Source organism: Zalophus californianus, chromosome 17, assembly GCF_009762305.2.
Source record: "Zalophus californianus isolate mZalCal1 chromosome 17, mZalCal1.pri.v2, whole genome shotgun sequence".
In the NCBI taxonomy this organism is placed as follows: domain Eukaryota; kingdom Metazoa; phylum Chordata; class Mammalia; order Carnivora; family Otariidae; genus Zalophus; species Zalophus californianus.
The window spans coordinates 59212856-59229094 of NC_045611.1; the positions used below are offsets into that span (position 1 = coordinate 59212856).

The 16239-nt window shown below is 45.5% G+C and overlaps 1 protein-coding gene and 1 long non-coding RNA gene across 2 annotated transcripts in view; both read left to right on the forward strand.

Moving 5' to 3' along the window:
- Positions 1-2917: 2917 nt before the first annotated feature.
- The window catches only part of LOC113936737 (zinc finger protein 134-like), a 29740-nt gene continuing 16418 nt past the window's right edge, over positions 2918-16239 (forward strand). The window contains exons 1-3 of the mRNA XM_027620319.2: positions 2918-3196; positions 5975-6101; positions 7625-8861. Coding sequence (XP_027476120.1) covers positions 3164-3196; positions 5975-6101; positions 7625-8861 — 1397 coding nt within the window. The 5' untranslated portion in view covers positions 2918-3163. The remainder of the gene's footprint in view (positions 3197-5974; positions 6102-7624; positions 8862-16239) is intronic.
- On the forward strand, positions 13373-14752 carry LOC113936750. The gene is made up of 3 exons (XR_003524344.1): positions 13373-14129; positions 14356-14427; positions 14537-14752. It is a non-coding gene; the product is annotated as an uncharacterized LOC113936750 (long non-coding RNA).

Sequence of the window (16239 nt, forward strand, 5' to 3'; positions counted from 1 at the left end):
TCCCAGGGTCCTGGGATCGAGTCCCGCATCGGGCTTCCTGCTCCTTGGGAGCCTGCTTCTCCCTCTGCCTCTCTCTCTCTCTCTCTCTCTGTCTCTCATGAATAAATAAATAAAATCTTAAAAAAAAAAAAGAATTGATTATACTCACAGGTCCTAGAAGAGGGAGGCCAGATGCAAACTCAGGGGCCAGATGGAGGAGAGCCCAGGAAGCCGGTTCAACCAAGCAGGAGGGGAGCAGAGAGAGACAGACACAGAACAAAGACCAACAGACAGGAGACAGGAGAAAGCAAGAAGGGACACTTGTGGCAGGAGCCAGCCTTATCACACTGGTGCATTGGTCACCTGGTGTTCACAACCTGTTTGTGGGGATGCTGAAGCATCAGGGACATGGGAAGTTTAAAAATTTTAGCTTACTGAGTGTGTGTGTGTTGTTTGATTGTTTTATCTTATGAATCACGTTGTGTTTGGGTGTCTCTAATAGCATGTCTCTAAAAATAGTGAGTGATAAGCGTGAGACTGAAAACCACCTTCTCTTTTTGTGGATTCAGGATTCTTTTTTTTTTTTTTATAAGGTTTTTTTTTTTAATTTTATTTATTTATTTGAGAGAGAGAGAATGAGAGATAGAGAGCACGAGAGGGAAGAGGGTCAGAGGGAGAAGCAGACTCCCCGCCAAGCGGGGAGCCCGATGCGGGACTCGATCCCGGGACTCCAGGATCATGACCTGAGCCGAAGGCAGTCGCTTAACCAACTGAGCCACCCAGGCGCCCGGATTCAGGATTCTTTTTATTGTGCCTGTGACATTAGATTTCTAGTAAATATCTGTGGCGATGCAAAGTAAACTTCATCTCCTATTTAGAGAAATAGAAGTCATGTTAAATAAAAAGTGATACAAAGGTTGCAAAAGTTGGAGAGCAGGAATGACCAGGAATTGTAGATGGGTTCCATGTGACCCCGACATGTAACCAGATGTAAAAGTGCTTTGATAGACTCTGAACTCAGCACTCGCTTTGGATCTGCTGAATTTGTTGGGATTTCTAAAGCTTTCGCCCCTCTCAGCCTTTGATTAGTGATAACTTAGTCTGTCTAACTGCTTAAGTTCCAGCCAGAAAAACTGGGGTGGGCATTTTCCTATTACTGTCCCTGAGAGATGCACCCAGCTTAATCCCTAATTGTGCCTGCATGAGGAAATGAGTTAGTACTTTATTTGTCCATGAATGACTGCAGTTCTTCAACAGCATGTTAATCTAGAATTCACTGAGATTCACAGAACATTTGTAGACTCCGTTCACCTTTTTTATTTTTAAATTTTTTGATGACTTTCATCTTACATAAATTGTACACTTTTACATACTCATTGAATTAAGTAATTTTTAGCTTCTATTTTTGGCATTGCTTACTAAGTATTTGCCATAACTCTTGGAAGAAATACACACATTTCTAAGTGGTTTATTCATGTGCTCCATACACACTTGTTAGAGCAGTGCGTAAACATGACACCTCATATTCCCTGTTTATGATTACTCTTCCGGCTACTCTAAATGTCCTCTTCAACTGTCTCTCCAAGCTGGTATTGCTCACTGTGCTCATGAATGAAAAAGAAGACAATATCCTCAGAGTGACCAAGCTTCCAACAGAGACACATGTTCTCACCCCTAAATGACTTCTCAAAGTCACTGAGGTCTTAAATTTTTTCACCCTTCCCTGATGTTTCCCCAGAGCTTCCTGCCACTATCTTTAAAGAACTACATAAACATTATCAATAACTCTGTCATTTCTATTTCACTACTGTCTTTCTGAGATAATCTGAATTCCCCTTGCAGAACTTTCCCTTCAGTAACAGAAATGATCATCATTTCCCAGCAAACTGATGAGACCATGCAGTTCAGGTGCTTCCTTCCTCTTGAGATTCAGATACCCCCTTAGTATTGGGGTTCAGATGCTCCTTTTGCATTTGTGCTGGAAGTGTGAAAACTGCAGCTACTGTCCCATACCGAAGTAGCATTTGTTGGGGCACCTGGGTGTCTCGGTTAAGCATCTGCCTTCTGCTCAGGTCATGATCTCAGGGTCCTGGGATCACGCCCCCACCTCAGGCTCTCTGCTCATCGGGGAGTCAGCTCCTCCCTCTCACTCTCCCTCTGTGCTCTTCTCTCTCTCTCAAATAAATAAATAAAATATTTTTTTAAAAACAGCATTTGTTTAGTTGCTCTCCATTTGAGGTACATGTCAGGTTCCTAAAAGGAGTTGGATATCTTGGAATATGGGGAAAGAAATAGCCTATGGATTAAACTGTTCCTCAATGGGTAGGACACAATCACAGTATATATAGGCGGGAGAGATGTTTTCTGTGAGAACCAGAGGCAGAGCTTCACCCTTGTGCAGTTGCTTCAGGGCAGCCCCCACATCCCTCATCGGATGAACCTGTCTCGAGTCTTCTCCTCTTCTGCCTGACCAAACGTACGAAAACTCACAAAACTCACTTCGACCTCTTGAGGTTTCATGCATGTGAAGAACAATAAATGATGTTTATTAGTTTACAGCTAAGAATGTATATATTTTATGTCGAAATGACTTTAGGGAATGATATGTCCATTTATATCAGACTTTGGGGACACCAGAAATACTGTTTTTATTCTCTGGGAGGCTGCTGAGCTTCATGGGGTCTGAAATCATGTTTCTAAGACCTTTTGAGCACTTGCAGACAGAACCCCTTATAGATCCGCGGGAATCCCTTAAGGAAGCCTCCGGAACGTTGTTAGACCGTCACAGAACCTCAGAGCCCTTGGGATGGTTCCGGTGGGGAACGTCCTCCCTTCCGCCTCTACTACATTACCCGGAGGGTGCCGCGCGGAGAAGCTGCGGGTTGAGCCAATTAAGGCCCAAGAGCGTGGGCCTCACGTGAGAGCTCTTCCGTGCGTTTAACAGCGCTGTGGGCGGGACTTCCGGCGTTCTCGTTGCGGCGGTGGTTTTGGGTGTTCCTGGGTTTGTTCCGGCACCGTCAGGCCGGTCCGGGACTCTGGTGACGGGACCGAGAAGGCGCGAGGGGAGGAGCTGTCCCTGCCGCACAGACTGGGGCCACCGGCTAGGGACGCCGCCCGGGCTGCCCCGCGCCGGGGCCGAGACGGGGACGGCCGGTCCGGGTGTCCGCTCCGCACACCGAGTCCGATGGCGGCGGCCGCGCCCAGGGAGCCGCCGCAGGTAAGCGCTTGTCCCCCGGGCCCTCCCCGCCGTCCCCCCACCCAGACCCCGGAGGCCCGAGCGCGGGGCGCCGGCTCGCGGCCCTGCGGCCCAGGCCCCGGCGTCGGACGGGGCGGCGGCGGGGGGCGGGGGCCCCGTGTGCGAGCGCCGGCGTGCCGGCGTGAGGAGCGGGCTCCGGGCCGGGGGGCCTGAGGCGGGAGGAGGCTGCCCGCAGGGGACAGCGCGTGAGGCGGGAGGAGGCTGCCCGCAGGGGACAGCGCGTGAGGCGGGAGGAGGCTGCCCGCAGGGGACAGCGCGTGAGGCGGGAGGAGGCTGCCCTCAGGGGACAGAGGGCGTGAGGCGGGAGGAGGCTGCCCTCAGGGGACAGCGCGTGAGGCGGGAGGCGGCTGCCCTCAGGGGACAGCGCGTGAGGCGGGGTCGCGCCGGGACTGGCGGGCCGAGGTGCCGTACCTCTGTCCCGAGGGCCCTGGGAGCCGTCGATGGTTGTGACGAGAAGAGGGACACGGTCTGATTTAGGGCCGGAAAGGTTTCCAAGGGCTGCTCAGAGGGAGAACAGGCTGGACCGGGAGTGATGAGGACGGTGAGGCACTGGGAGGTTGGGTCCAAGACACAGAACTGGGAGAAGGCAGTCCTGAGAACTGAAGTACAGAGTTGATTTAGCCTTTCGCCCAAGGGCTGCCGCCAGGGTCGGGTAGAGGTACAGGGGAGGTTGAGCCTGTTGAAATACTCATGGCCCCCAGCCTCTCTGACTTGCTGCTGTTCCTGGTTCTCTGAGGCTGGAGCAGCACTTACGGAACCGACGCGGTGAAGTGGAGGGTGTCCCTCCCCTCACGGGTTTGGATCCCACCCATGTCCGCTTTGGGATTGTGGTGTCCTGGGACTCTTCACCTGCTTTTCTGCCAGCCCTTTTGGTTTGGGGATCTGGGAGAGATCCCAAGGGCAGGGGGTGACCCTGATTCCAGGTTATGTGGACTCAGGGATGATATGGAGTTCTTATTCCTGGCCACCAATGGAAAGAAGTGTAGACGCTTATCCCGGGAACAGGGCGCAGCCTGTAGGAACTCTTAGGAACAAAGAGCAGGGGGACTGGAGTTAGTTTTGGAAATGGCTGCCTGAGAAGTTGGGCAACTATAATGGACGTAATGGAGATTTGGAACAGAGGAGGGAGGTGATCTTACCCAGGTTTAAATATCTCCATCTGGTTGTAGAGTCGAAAACAGACTTTGGGACTGAGGGAGGAGGAAGGGTGACCAGGGGAGAGGCTACTGCGATAGTCTAGGTGAGTGTTCATGGACCAGGGTGCTGGCTGTGGAGGTGGGAGAAGTGGTTGGATTCTGGATCCGTTTTTCAAGAAGGGCTGATTTTGAGGATGAGAGAGAGAAAGGAAGGAGTCGGAGATGACACCAAAGTTTGGTCTTAGCAGCAGGAAGTGTGGAAGTTAGATCAACTGAGATGGGAAAATCAGCAGTAGGAGTGATCCCCCACTGGGGATATCAGGAGCTTTGCTTTTGGCCATGTTAAGATTCTGAGATACTTCAGAGACCAAGTGAGTCGTGGCATCAAATGGGCACTGGACACAGGTCTGGAAATCTGGAGTGGGGTTTAGGATGGAGGCATCCGAAAGTGGTGACTAGTATGTGCACCAGGGTGGAGCTGTGGATCATATTTAGAAATTAGAATTCAGCTCATGGCAGTAATGTTATTAGTGGGTCAGAAAGAAGAATAAGAGTTCCAAGGGCTGGATCTATTGCTCGGGTACCTGTTTGGGGGTTATGGGTATCATAAATACAGATGTAGGAGAGAAATACCCACAAAGGGAGTATGTGGGGAGGCTGGTCTTGGCAGGCGGCCAAGACTTCCAAGAGAAGAGTGGACATGAGATAGATAAAGAGAACTACTTGAGATAAGATGGGTTTACTATAATTTTGCGGTGAGCTTTGGTGGGTTCTGGGGTATTTGCTGGTGTGTAAGGTCTGGGGCAAATGTGGTCATCTGTGAGAATCACTGTGCTTGGTATGGGTACCAGTATGGCTGAGCTTTGAATGAGGGTCAGGTGGAAAGAGGAGGGTTGTGGCTGCTGGGGGACAGCAAGTGCACACAGAAGTGGGAGAGGGTTGTGTGTATCTGAAATTCACATATAGTTCCATGTGATTAATGTTGAAGCAAGAATTAGAGACAGGCAGAGAAGGCCTTTGAAGCAGCATCCAGGGCTATCCCTGGTGTTGAGATCCATCGGAGGTCTGGAGTAGTACTGGATCCTATTTGAATTTGCCAAGTTCTTTCTGCATGCCATGTGCCAAGTAGCGTGGAGCAAGTCCAGGGAGATGCATATGGTGTGGGGCAGGGAGTTGGCAGTGGCTGTGGGGATGCATCTATGGGGTGTGAGGATGTGAGAGGTGCATGTGGAGAGAGGGAGTGTGAATGGATGGTCCTGGGCCCTGGTATTGGAGACTTAAGGATGATAGGTGACCCCAGATTTTATTGTGAGGCATGATATGGAGGACTCCAGGGAAATTGCCTGGCAGGAAGAGATGCAGCCCTGTAATTCAGTTCCTGAATGTAGATGGTGTCTCTCTGCCTACCTGCCTGCAGTTGCTGAGAGCTGGGCATGCTGATTAATAGAACCATGAGGAAAGAGCAGTACCAATGGCATCAGGTCCTGGTTTCTCCTCTCAGGTGGGGAGCTTGGGAAGGGGATGGGCATGGGGTAGATGTGTGAGAGTGGATTGTGGGTCCTCAGGAGGGAGGCTGTGGTTTCATCTGTCCCCAACATGACAGGACAATGTGACTTTGGAGGATGTGGCCGTGTACTTCTCCTGGGAGGAATGGGGTCTCCTTGATGAAGCTCAGAGACGCCTGTACCATGATGTGATGCTGGAGAACTTGGCGCTGATAACTTCTCTGGGTAAGTCCATCACACCTGCCACCATGACCTGGGTAGCAACTTTGCCTTTCTGCTTTTGCCTGCGGGCTGCTCTGTGCTTCCATCCAGACCATGGGCATTACATCCTTTCCTAGTTCCCTGGGTAGGTGCTGTTGTTGCTAGGACTGGATTGTTCGCCCTGCCCTTTTCTCTCCCTACTACCTCAACACCTGCTGCCCTGAAGTCTAGTAGCAAAGGGTTCTAGGTAATCCTTCTAAGTCTTTGCAGTCAGTCAGATGGATCCCACCTTGGTTGCTCCCTCCCTGGCTGGGTGATTTCTGCAGTTCCATGGTACCTACTTACTTCAGGTTTTGCGCCCTTCTGATAGTTCTACATGTCTGCATGTGCCAGGAATTGCCATCACTGACATGGACACTACTATGTGCACTATGGGTTGTTTTTGGAGACCTTTGTGTGAGGTTTCTTTTGTAATGTTTAGTTTTCTGTGATCTGTCATGTGGGCTGATAGTGGCCACTTACATGTCCTGTCTTTCTCTTAGGACTTACATTATCCACGTCCCATGTAGTTGCTCAATTTGGGTTGTGGGGGAGACTTCTGGGCACTTCACAGAATGATATCACTCCTGCCATGGCAGGAGGAGCCAGAGGAGGCCTGGCCCTGCTGATTGGCAGCTGAAACAGGACATGACATCAGGGCTGTGTTCACCTAATACCAGGAACTTCTTCAAACTAGTGTTTTGGTGCCATTTCCAGTGGCCACACCTCATTTTCGCCTTTTCTTCCCTATTCTTGATACTTGACTAGTTTGTCATTTTTACTGTGACCTCTAGTCCCTGGCTGCTGGCAACTTCCCTGCATCTATCAGTTGCCCATTCCTTTCCACTGCTGCCATTGCAGTGTTCCCAGCATTGGCTCATGCTTAACAGCTGGTGAGCACTATCCTCAATAGTCCTTGAACACTAGCTACTCACTAGCAATCATTTTTCTCTTCCTGGACAAAAACGTCTTCATAATACTCACATGTGAGCAACACCCCTCCTGGAGGTCATTCTGAGAGGAGTAGGTTGGAAACTCTGCCTGCTTCTCCTTAACTGTGCTGCGTCACGTTCTTTTTTTTTTTTTTTTTAAAGATTTTATTTATTTATTTGGCAGAGAGAGACAGTGAGAGCAGGAACACAAGCAGGGGGAGTGGGAGAGGGAGAAGCAGGCTTCCCGCTGAGCAGGAAGCCCGATGTGGGACTTGATCCCAGGACCCTGGGATCATGACCTAAGCCGAAGGCAGACACTTAACTACTGAGCCACCCAGGGGCCCGCTGCGTCACATTCTTAACTTCTTTCATCTTGTGAGGCCTCCCTACTTCCTAGAGGAGCCTTTTAGAATCCCAGTACTGCAAAACAGCCCCTTCCTCATCTTGCCTCCCAACTCCTTCATCCTGAGAACACTCTCATGTATTCATTCTTTGGTATGTCAGGCACATATTTATAATGTGGCTGCCACCTGTCCCCAGAGACAACGTACTTTACTAGCATTTCTCTGTTTTCAGATTGTTTGTGTGGCATAGAGCATGAGGAGGTGCCTTCTGGACAGAATGTTTCTCTGGGAAGAATGCCACAAATCAGGTCTTCAGAGCCAAATCCATCCACTGAGAAGGTTCATTTCTGTGAGATGTGTGTTTCTGTCATGAAAGATATTTTGTACCTGGCTGAGCATCAAGAAACACATACTGGGGAGAAGTCATACACATGTGTGGCATGTGGGAAACACTTCTGTTTCAGTGCAAATCTTCACCAACACCAGAATGAGCACAGTGGGAGAAAGCCCAATACCAAGGACATGGACAGGGCTTCCTTTGTGAAGACCTATAGAAGTCATTCATTAGGGAAGCCTTTCACCTGTGAGGTTGAAAAGGACTTCTTGGCCAGTTTGGGACTTCTCCAGCATCAGGCCACTCCCAAAGCAGTACTGAGTATACACAACAGTACTAAGTGTGAGGGTTCCTTTCACAGTAGAAAAAGTTCTTACAAATGCGGTGAATGTGGAAAAGCCTTCTGTCACAAACGTACACTTGTTCAGCACCAAAGAATTCACACTGGAGAAGGACTGTTTGAGTGCATTGAATGTGGGAAAACCTTCAGCTACAAGCATACATTTGTTCAGCATAAGACAGTCCACACTGGAGAAAAGCCTTTTGAGTGCAGTGAATGTGGAAAGGCCTTCAGGTTCAAATATAAACTTGTTCAGCACCAACGTACTCACACTGGAGAAAGGCCTTATGTGTGTAGTGAATGTGGGAAAGCTTTTGGATGCAAATCCAAACTTGTTCGGCACCAGAGAATTCACACCGGAGCAAGGCCTTATGAATGTGCTGAATGTGGCAAATTCTTTAGACAAAGTTCCAGCCTTGTTCAACATCGGAGAATTCACACTGGAGCAAGGCCTTATGAATGTGACGAATGTGGGAAGTCTTTTAGCCAAAGCTCTATCCTCATTCAGCACCGGAGAGTTCACACTGGAGAAAGGCCATATGAGTGCAGTGAATGTGGGAAATTCTTTAGACAAAGCTCCAGCCTCATTCAGCACCGGAGAGTTCACACGGGAGCAAGGCCTTACGAGTGTAGTGAATGTGGGAAATCCTTTAGCCAAAGTTTTAGCCTCATTCTACATCGGAGAATTCACACTGGAGAAAGGCCTTATAAATGCAGTGAATGTGGGAAATCCTTTAGCCAAAACTATAGCCTCATTCAACACCATAAACTTCACACTAGAAAAAGGCCTCAGGAGTGCAGCCAGCCTGAGAAAGTTTTCATTTAACAGTCTTTGATTCAACACCAAAAACTTCATGACTCACATCAGTCTTATGAATCAGGAGATGTGGAAAAACCTTCAGCCAAGATCTAAACCCATTCAGCCTGAAAAAGAAATTCCACGTAAGATAATGGCCTTAAACCTTCAGGGAATTTGCTGTCTCTTTGTTCAGTGTGACGGCACTAGAGAGCCTCTGTGAGGAGCCATCTACCATGCATTCCAATCAGGAGTTTTCAGGAGCTGCATTTCATATTTTGACCTGCTCAGACCTTGCCAGAATTGTGTCACTGCCAATTGTGGCAGAAGTTATCTCCCTCTGACACCTAGCAGGTCCTCCTCATGGCATGCATGTCACCTTAGCATGCTCAGAGAAGACAGATGTTTGTGCTCTCCCGTTCTCTGCTGGAAATCAGTCTGAACCCCTGGGGTGGGAGGTTCCCATTCCCTTCTCTCTGACTATGGCATGGACCTGATCCACTTTTTGCCCAAAGAACTCAGTCTAGGAACCACTGATATTTTGCAAGTTTTACCTCTTCATGGCCTTGTTGGTCTTATGCAATATTTTTTATGGATTTTCCAGCCTCCCAAGTCACTGATGTGGGACCTGTCTGCCTCACATTTGCTCTGATTTGTGCAATAATAAAGGTCTTATTAAGTCACATTTAATCTTAAGATTTTTATTCATTGTGTGGAGTGGGTTGAAAACAGTTGGGCTTTGCCATTGTGGAGAGGTAGACAGCTTTCTTGAGGACCTCAAGGGGACAGTATAATATCAGAGACTCTCTCACTATTTATTTATTTATTTGACAGAGAGACACAGCGAGAGAGGGAACACAAGCAGGGGGAGCAGCAGGCAGAGGGAGAAGCAGGCTTCCCGAGAGCAGGGAGCCTGATGCGGGGCTCGATCCCAAGACCCTGGGATCATGACCTGAGCCGAAGGCAGACGCTTAACGACTGAGCCACCCAGGCACCGCAGGGTTGTTTTTTGTTGTTGTTGTTGTTGTTTTCAAGATTTATTTATTTGAGAGAGAGGATGTACACACATGTGCATGATTGGGATGAAGGGCAGAGGGAGAGAGAATCCCAAGCAGACTCCCCAGTGAGCGCACAGCCTGACATGGGGCCCAGTTTCATGACCTTGAGATCATGACCTGAGCTGAAATGAAGAGTTGGACGCTTCAACTGAGCCACCCAGGCACCGCTTAAGACCAGTTTTAAAAGGCCTCATGGGGGCGGGGGAGTTGCCTGAGAGGCTCAGTCTGTTAAGCGTCTGCCTTAGGCTTGGGTCATGATCCCGGGGTCCTGGGATCGAGCCCTGCATCTGGCTCCCTGTTCAGCAGGGAGTCTGCTTCTCCCTCTCTCTCTGCCCCTCCCCCACGCTTGTGTGCTCTCGCTCTCTCCCCCCTCCCTCCCTCTCAGATAAATCTTTGAAAAAAAAATAAAAGGTCTCATTAGTAATGGAAATCTTACTGACACCATTGATGGTGACTTTCTCATTGCACAATGTCCACTTAGATTTTTATCAGCCCAGAGAACCTCTGCAGCATTCTCCATATTCCATTTGCTCAGTCATCATCTCAAAAAAGAGCCTCACTTGCAAAGCTGAGATACAATTCTTTTTTTTTTTTGAGATACAATTCTAAGGTGTTTTGTTGTTTATACCCCAATCTGCAATCTTTGATCTGACATCCAGATGCTAAGAGCTTCTTGAAATCTTATTTTTGCTTTGTACACTAACCACACTTCAATTCATATATGGACTCAGTGGTATGATGTGTTATAGGCTATTTGTAGCAGAATACATAATTCCTATTTATGATTCTAATGGGAACTTTCCTTACAGCAAAACCACTAGATCCAAAAAATTAGGGAAGTGTACTTGCACCCTACCCCAATAACCCTTGGCCCAGTGGCACATGGCTGCCATTTATATCATGGAGCATAAGCTGGTTGCAGATAGAGGGGAAAGTCAGATCCACCGTCTGGGGTCACAAACACGTTTTCTAGAGCCATGTACATCCCTGTGCTCAACAATTACTGCTCTAACATTCCACTGTTGCCATTGGCTAAAGAAGACTCCATATTTTGATTACTAATTGGCCTTATTGCCACCACCGTCAAACCTCACATCGTTTAGTTGGAGAATCCAGAAAATCTAGGACCTCTCTTCTATCCTGAATTGTCCTAATAATTAGCTATAAAGAGGTCAGTCCATATACTTAAAGAGCTGTCATTACTGATCTGTCACTTAAAAGCTTCCCAAATCCTAGCCAAGGACCTTACCTCAATCTTCCAGCTGTCCTCTACTCCTGCAGCCCCTTTTGCTCTTCTGTTACTTGCCTGTCCATCTTGATGTTCCTAGTTCAATATATTCACTAAAATCTCAAGAATGCCAAATCTGTTTTTTACTTTACGAAATTCCTCCGGTATTACTTTTGTCTCTGTTAATATTCTGCCACATTTATACAGAGAACAGAAGATCATTATTTGATATTGTTTGACAACATCCCTGCCTCCTAAATCTAAAATCTCTTGTGGGCTACCTGTGTTGAAATGGAAATGATGCCTCCCCTCAATTTAGCATCAATCCCTCCATGCCACCAATGACTTTCCCATGTCTTAGCTTCTGAGAGGTTTTGTTCTTGATATATCAAATCTCTTGACTAATCACCCATCACTGATCTTCAGTCTCTTAATCTCCTTGACAAAAAACATCAATACAGTTTGTATACTTCATAAAATAACTACCCTTCACTCTGAGCTAGTACATTTTCTTTTCTACCATTGCTCTCCCTCATCCTTTATTGCTAAACTTGTACAAGCATTTTCTCTCCTTTTGTTTCTGTTACTTCAATTCCTATGTAGTTCTCTACTCATTTGTATGAGTTTCTGTCTTCACAACTCCATCACCATTAATGAACTTAAAAACACAATAATGACGTCTAAAATTTTCTTTAACATTTCAGCAGCTTTTGTACCATGGGGTTTTTGTTGTTGTTGCTGTTGTTTTGTATTCTTAACTGAATATGCTGGCTTAAAAAAAAAAAAAAACATTCTCTTTGTACTATAATGAATAAAAGCCCAATCAGTTATTTCTTCACAGTCCGTCTATGTTCTGTTGGTCATCTTATGCAGTGGCATGATTGTAAATATTATAAGCTCAAAACTTTAGTGTGTATCTCCATGTAAAAATCCTGGGATCCTCTATCTAATGATCTACTTGCAGCCTGTTCCTGGACATCTAGTAGACATCACAGACTCAACACCTTTAAACTTGTCCTGAGCTTTCTTTAAAAAGCTTTTTAAAACTAAATCTTGGGGTTTTTTTAGAGAAGTTTTAGGTTCACAGCAAAATTGACAACAAGGTACAGAGATCTCCTGTATATCCCGTGCCCTCACATATGTATAGTCTCCTTCTTTATCAGCATCCCCCTCTACAGTGGTACATTTATTATAATTGATGAACCTACAACGACTTGTTACCACCCAAAGACCATGGTTTACACAAAGGTTCATTCTTGGTGTGCATTTTATGGGTTTAGGTAAATTATAATGACGTGTCCACCATAATAGTTCATACAAATTAGTTTCACTGCCCTAAAATTTCAGTTTCTGCTCTAAAAATTCTCCACTAATTGTCCCTCCCTCCTGCCTAACCTCTGGCAACTACAGATATTTCTATTGTCTCCATAGCTTTGTCTTTTCTAGAATGTTATGCAGTATGTAACCTTTACAAAATGGCCTCTTTGACTTAGTAATATGCCTCTAAGTTTCTTGTCTTTTCATGACTTGACAGTGCTCTAAGTGTTGAATGATATTCCATTGTCTGGATGTACCACAGTTTATTTATCCACTCACTCACTGAAGGACATCTTGGTTGCTTCCAAGTTTTGGTGATTGTGAATAAAGTTGCCTGTAAACATCCATGCACTGGTTTTTGTGTGGATATGTTTTCAACGCCTTTGGGTAAATACCAAGGAATTCAATTGCTGGATTGCCTGGTAAGCCTGTGTTAGTTTTGTAGGAAACTGCCAGAGTTTCTTCCAAAGTGACTGTGCAATTTTGCATCCCCACCAGCAATGAGTGAGAGTTCCTGTTGCTCTACATCCTTGCCAGCATTTGGTGGTATCACTGTGAGCTTTCTTTTCACTCTGCTCTGACCATAGCTTTCCCATTCTCAACTCCATCCTTCCAGTTGCTGAGACTAAAAATCTCAGGCTCATTCTTGACTCATTCTTTTTCTCATACCACAGAACCAGTCCCATAGGAAATCTGATTAAGTGTACTTTCAAAACATCATGAATCTGACCCCTTTTCATCACTATGCCTGCCCTTAGCCTGAGAAGAGCCACCATCCTCTACCTGAATTTCTGCAAGGGTCATCTAACTGATCTTTATCCTATGCTTCTTCTTTTCCAGTATTTTGTCAACTCTCCAGCCAACATGACCCTTTCAAAGTATGAATCAGGTAATGTCCATATTTGATCAAAACCCTGGAAGCACTCCTCATTTTACTTAGAATTCAAAATTCTCATAGGACCTTAAGGGACCTTCACAGTTATTTAGCTTATGTTCCTCTCTGACTAAACCCTCTGCTTTACTCATCTAGTTGCATGGGCATACATACCTGGCTTTGCTTGGCACATGACACTGGCCAATACCTGTGCTTGAATCATATGCTCAAAAATGCCACATGGCTTAATTGATCTTTATTCAAGTATTGCCTGAAGTTTCATTTTGGCATGAAGTCTCCCTTACTATTCTATTTAATAGTGCACCCTCTTATTCCCTGCTTAGCTCCCAACTGTAGCTCATTCCCCTCCAAGGTACCTATCATCATATAGCATAGTGAATAATTTGTTATTCATTATTATGTACTATCTGTGTCAATACAGGTAAGTTCTTGGCTAGCATCCCCCTTCCTCTCACCCCCTATGGATCACTTACACCAAGAATAATGTGTGACACACTTTAGGTGCTTAACATCTGTTTATTGAAGTAGTGAATAAAAGTTGCCTTGGGAGTGCCTGGCTGGCTCAGTTGGTAGAGTGATCCTCGATCTTGGGTTGTGGGTTTGAGCCCCATGTTGGGTGTAGAGATTCTAAAAAAATAAAAATCTTTTTAAAAATGTTGCCTTACTTTCCTCGTGTTAATTTCTAACACTTTAGCGATTTTTACTTAATGTTTCTTTCTTTCCCCCTGTCTTTCAGAATACAGTTGGACATTGTAAGAATCATATTGGGGTAGGCAAAATCCTCAGGTTGGCCAGAAACACAGACCAGCCTTGAGTGAAGCTTCCTTATTTCACTTCATGCGTACATGAGACCAGTGTCATCTATTTCCACTTGACACTTTTCAGACAACTTAGCTTTGTTTTCCTCTTGCTTCCTGCTTTTCTTTCTTTCTAAATGGATTAATTAATCACTACTAACAGCTTCTAGTAATTTGTGTTACAATTTTTTTTTTCAGAGAATTTCAACTCTCCGTGGAGACATTGTCACTGCAATTATAGGTGAAATGAAATCACTTCCCAACAAAGAGGTGAGATCATGATTTCAACTCCATGCAGACACTGTCACTGCAATTTTAAGTGAAATGATAATCACTTCTCAGAAGAGATGAGATCTGATGCCCCAAAACTTTATTTCAGGGATAAGATACACTTTTTGCACACATGCTTCAGATGTGACCACAAAATCTGCTGTTTCTGTGGGGAGTGATAGTTGGTAAGTAGAGCTTCCTTTTAGATAAAAAGAGTCTTAGAGAAAAATGACATTGCTAAGAAAACATTTTAAGTGGGCGCCTGGGTGGCTCAGTTGGTTAAGCGCCTGCCTTCAGCTCAGGTCATGATCCTGGAGTCCCGGGATCGAGTTCCGCATCGGGCTCCCTGCCCAGCGAGGAGCCTGCTTCTCCCTCTAACCCTCCCCCCTCTCATATACTCTCTCTCTCTCTCTCTCATTCTCGCTGTCTCAAATAAATAAATCTTTAAAAAAAGAAAACATTTTAAGAAATAGTATGTGTTAGTATAATCTCATTTTCCTGGGGTAAGAACCTGGACACAAATATATGCAGAAGAGATATTTTCTGAGGGTTCCCAAGAAGTAGAAACCTAATAGCTGATGTCCTCTGCCTTCTCTGTCATAGCCCTCTCTGAATTTCTGAGGTTAGGGAGGAGGAATCATCAGGTAATATTACTGTGTTAAAAGCTCCATATGACCCTGACATTTAACCAGATTTATAAAAGTCCTTTGATATTCCCTGAACCTTAGTAGTTGCTTTTATTCTGTCGTGATTTTTTTTTTAAAGATTTTATTTATTCATTTGAGACGCAGAGATAGAGAGCATGAGCAGGGGGAGAGGCAGAGAGAGAGGGAGAAGCAGGCTTCCCGCTGAGAAAGGAGCCCAATGTGGGGCTCGATCCCAGGACCCTGGGATCATGACCTGAGCTGAAGGCAGACGCTTAATGACAGCCACCCAGGCACCCCAAGTGTGGAAATATTTTTTCTTTCTTTCTTTTTTTTTTTATTAAAGATTTTTATTTATTCATTTGCGGGAGAGACAGAGAGAGAAGAAGCAGGGGGAGAGGCAGAGGGAGAGGGAGAAACAGACTCCCTGCTGAGCAAGGAGCCCGATGCAGGACTCGATCCCAGGACCCTGGGATCATGACCTGAGCCAAAGGCAGACACTTAACCATCTGAGCCACCCAGGCGCCCAGTATTTTTTCTTTCTTTTTTCTTTTTCGTTTTTTAAGTGTGGAAATATTTTAATAATATGTATCAAACGAACTTTTCTTTTCCAACTGATTTTTAAATTCATTTTTACTCACACTAAGTTTCTACTATTTTTCATACCTGTAAATCTTTATCTCTCTATCTTACATACAAAAAGATCTATCCAATTTTATCTATATTTGTCCCCTACCTCCCTACATGTCCAATACTTTGCAACAGTTTATAGCTCTGTTTATAATCTATCTCATAACCTTGATTTTACTCTCTAGCTATTGACCAAAACCAAGCTGTAATTGCATTTATTTTTCAATAACCAAGAGAATTAATCCTCTCATTAAACAATTTCATTTGGGGATCCCTGGCTGGCTCAGTTGAAAGAACATGCAACTCTTGATCTCAGGGGTGCGAGTTTGAGCCCCACGTTGGGTGGAAATTACTTAAAAATAAAATCTTTAAAATAAAATAAAATCCTTTAAAAAAAACAATTTCATTTGTTTTTCTTCTTTTTCACTGGCACAGGAAACTTGTATACATTATTATTTGGTTATAAGTTAGGTTGTTTAAGCATACATTTATTTATTTTATGGATTCATTTGTTAATGTTAAAGCTCCCCATTTGGGA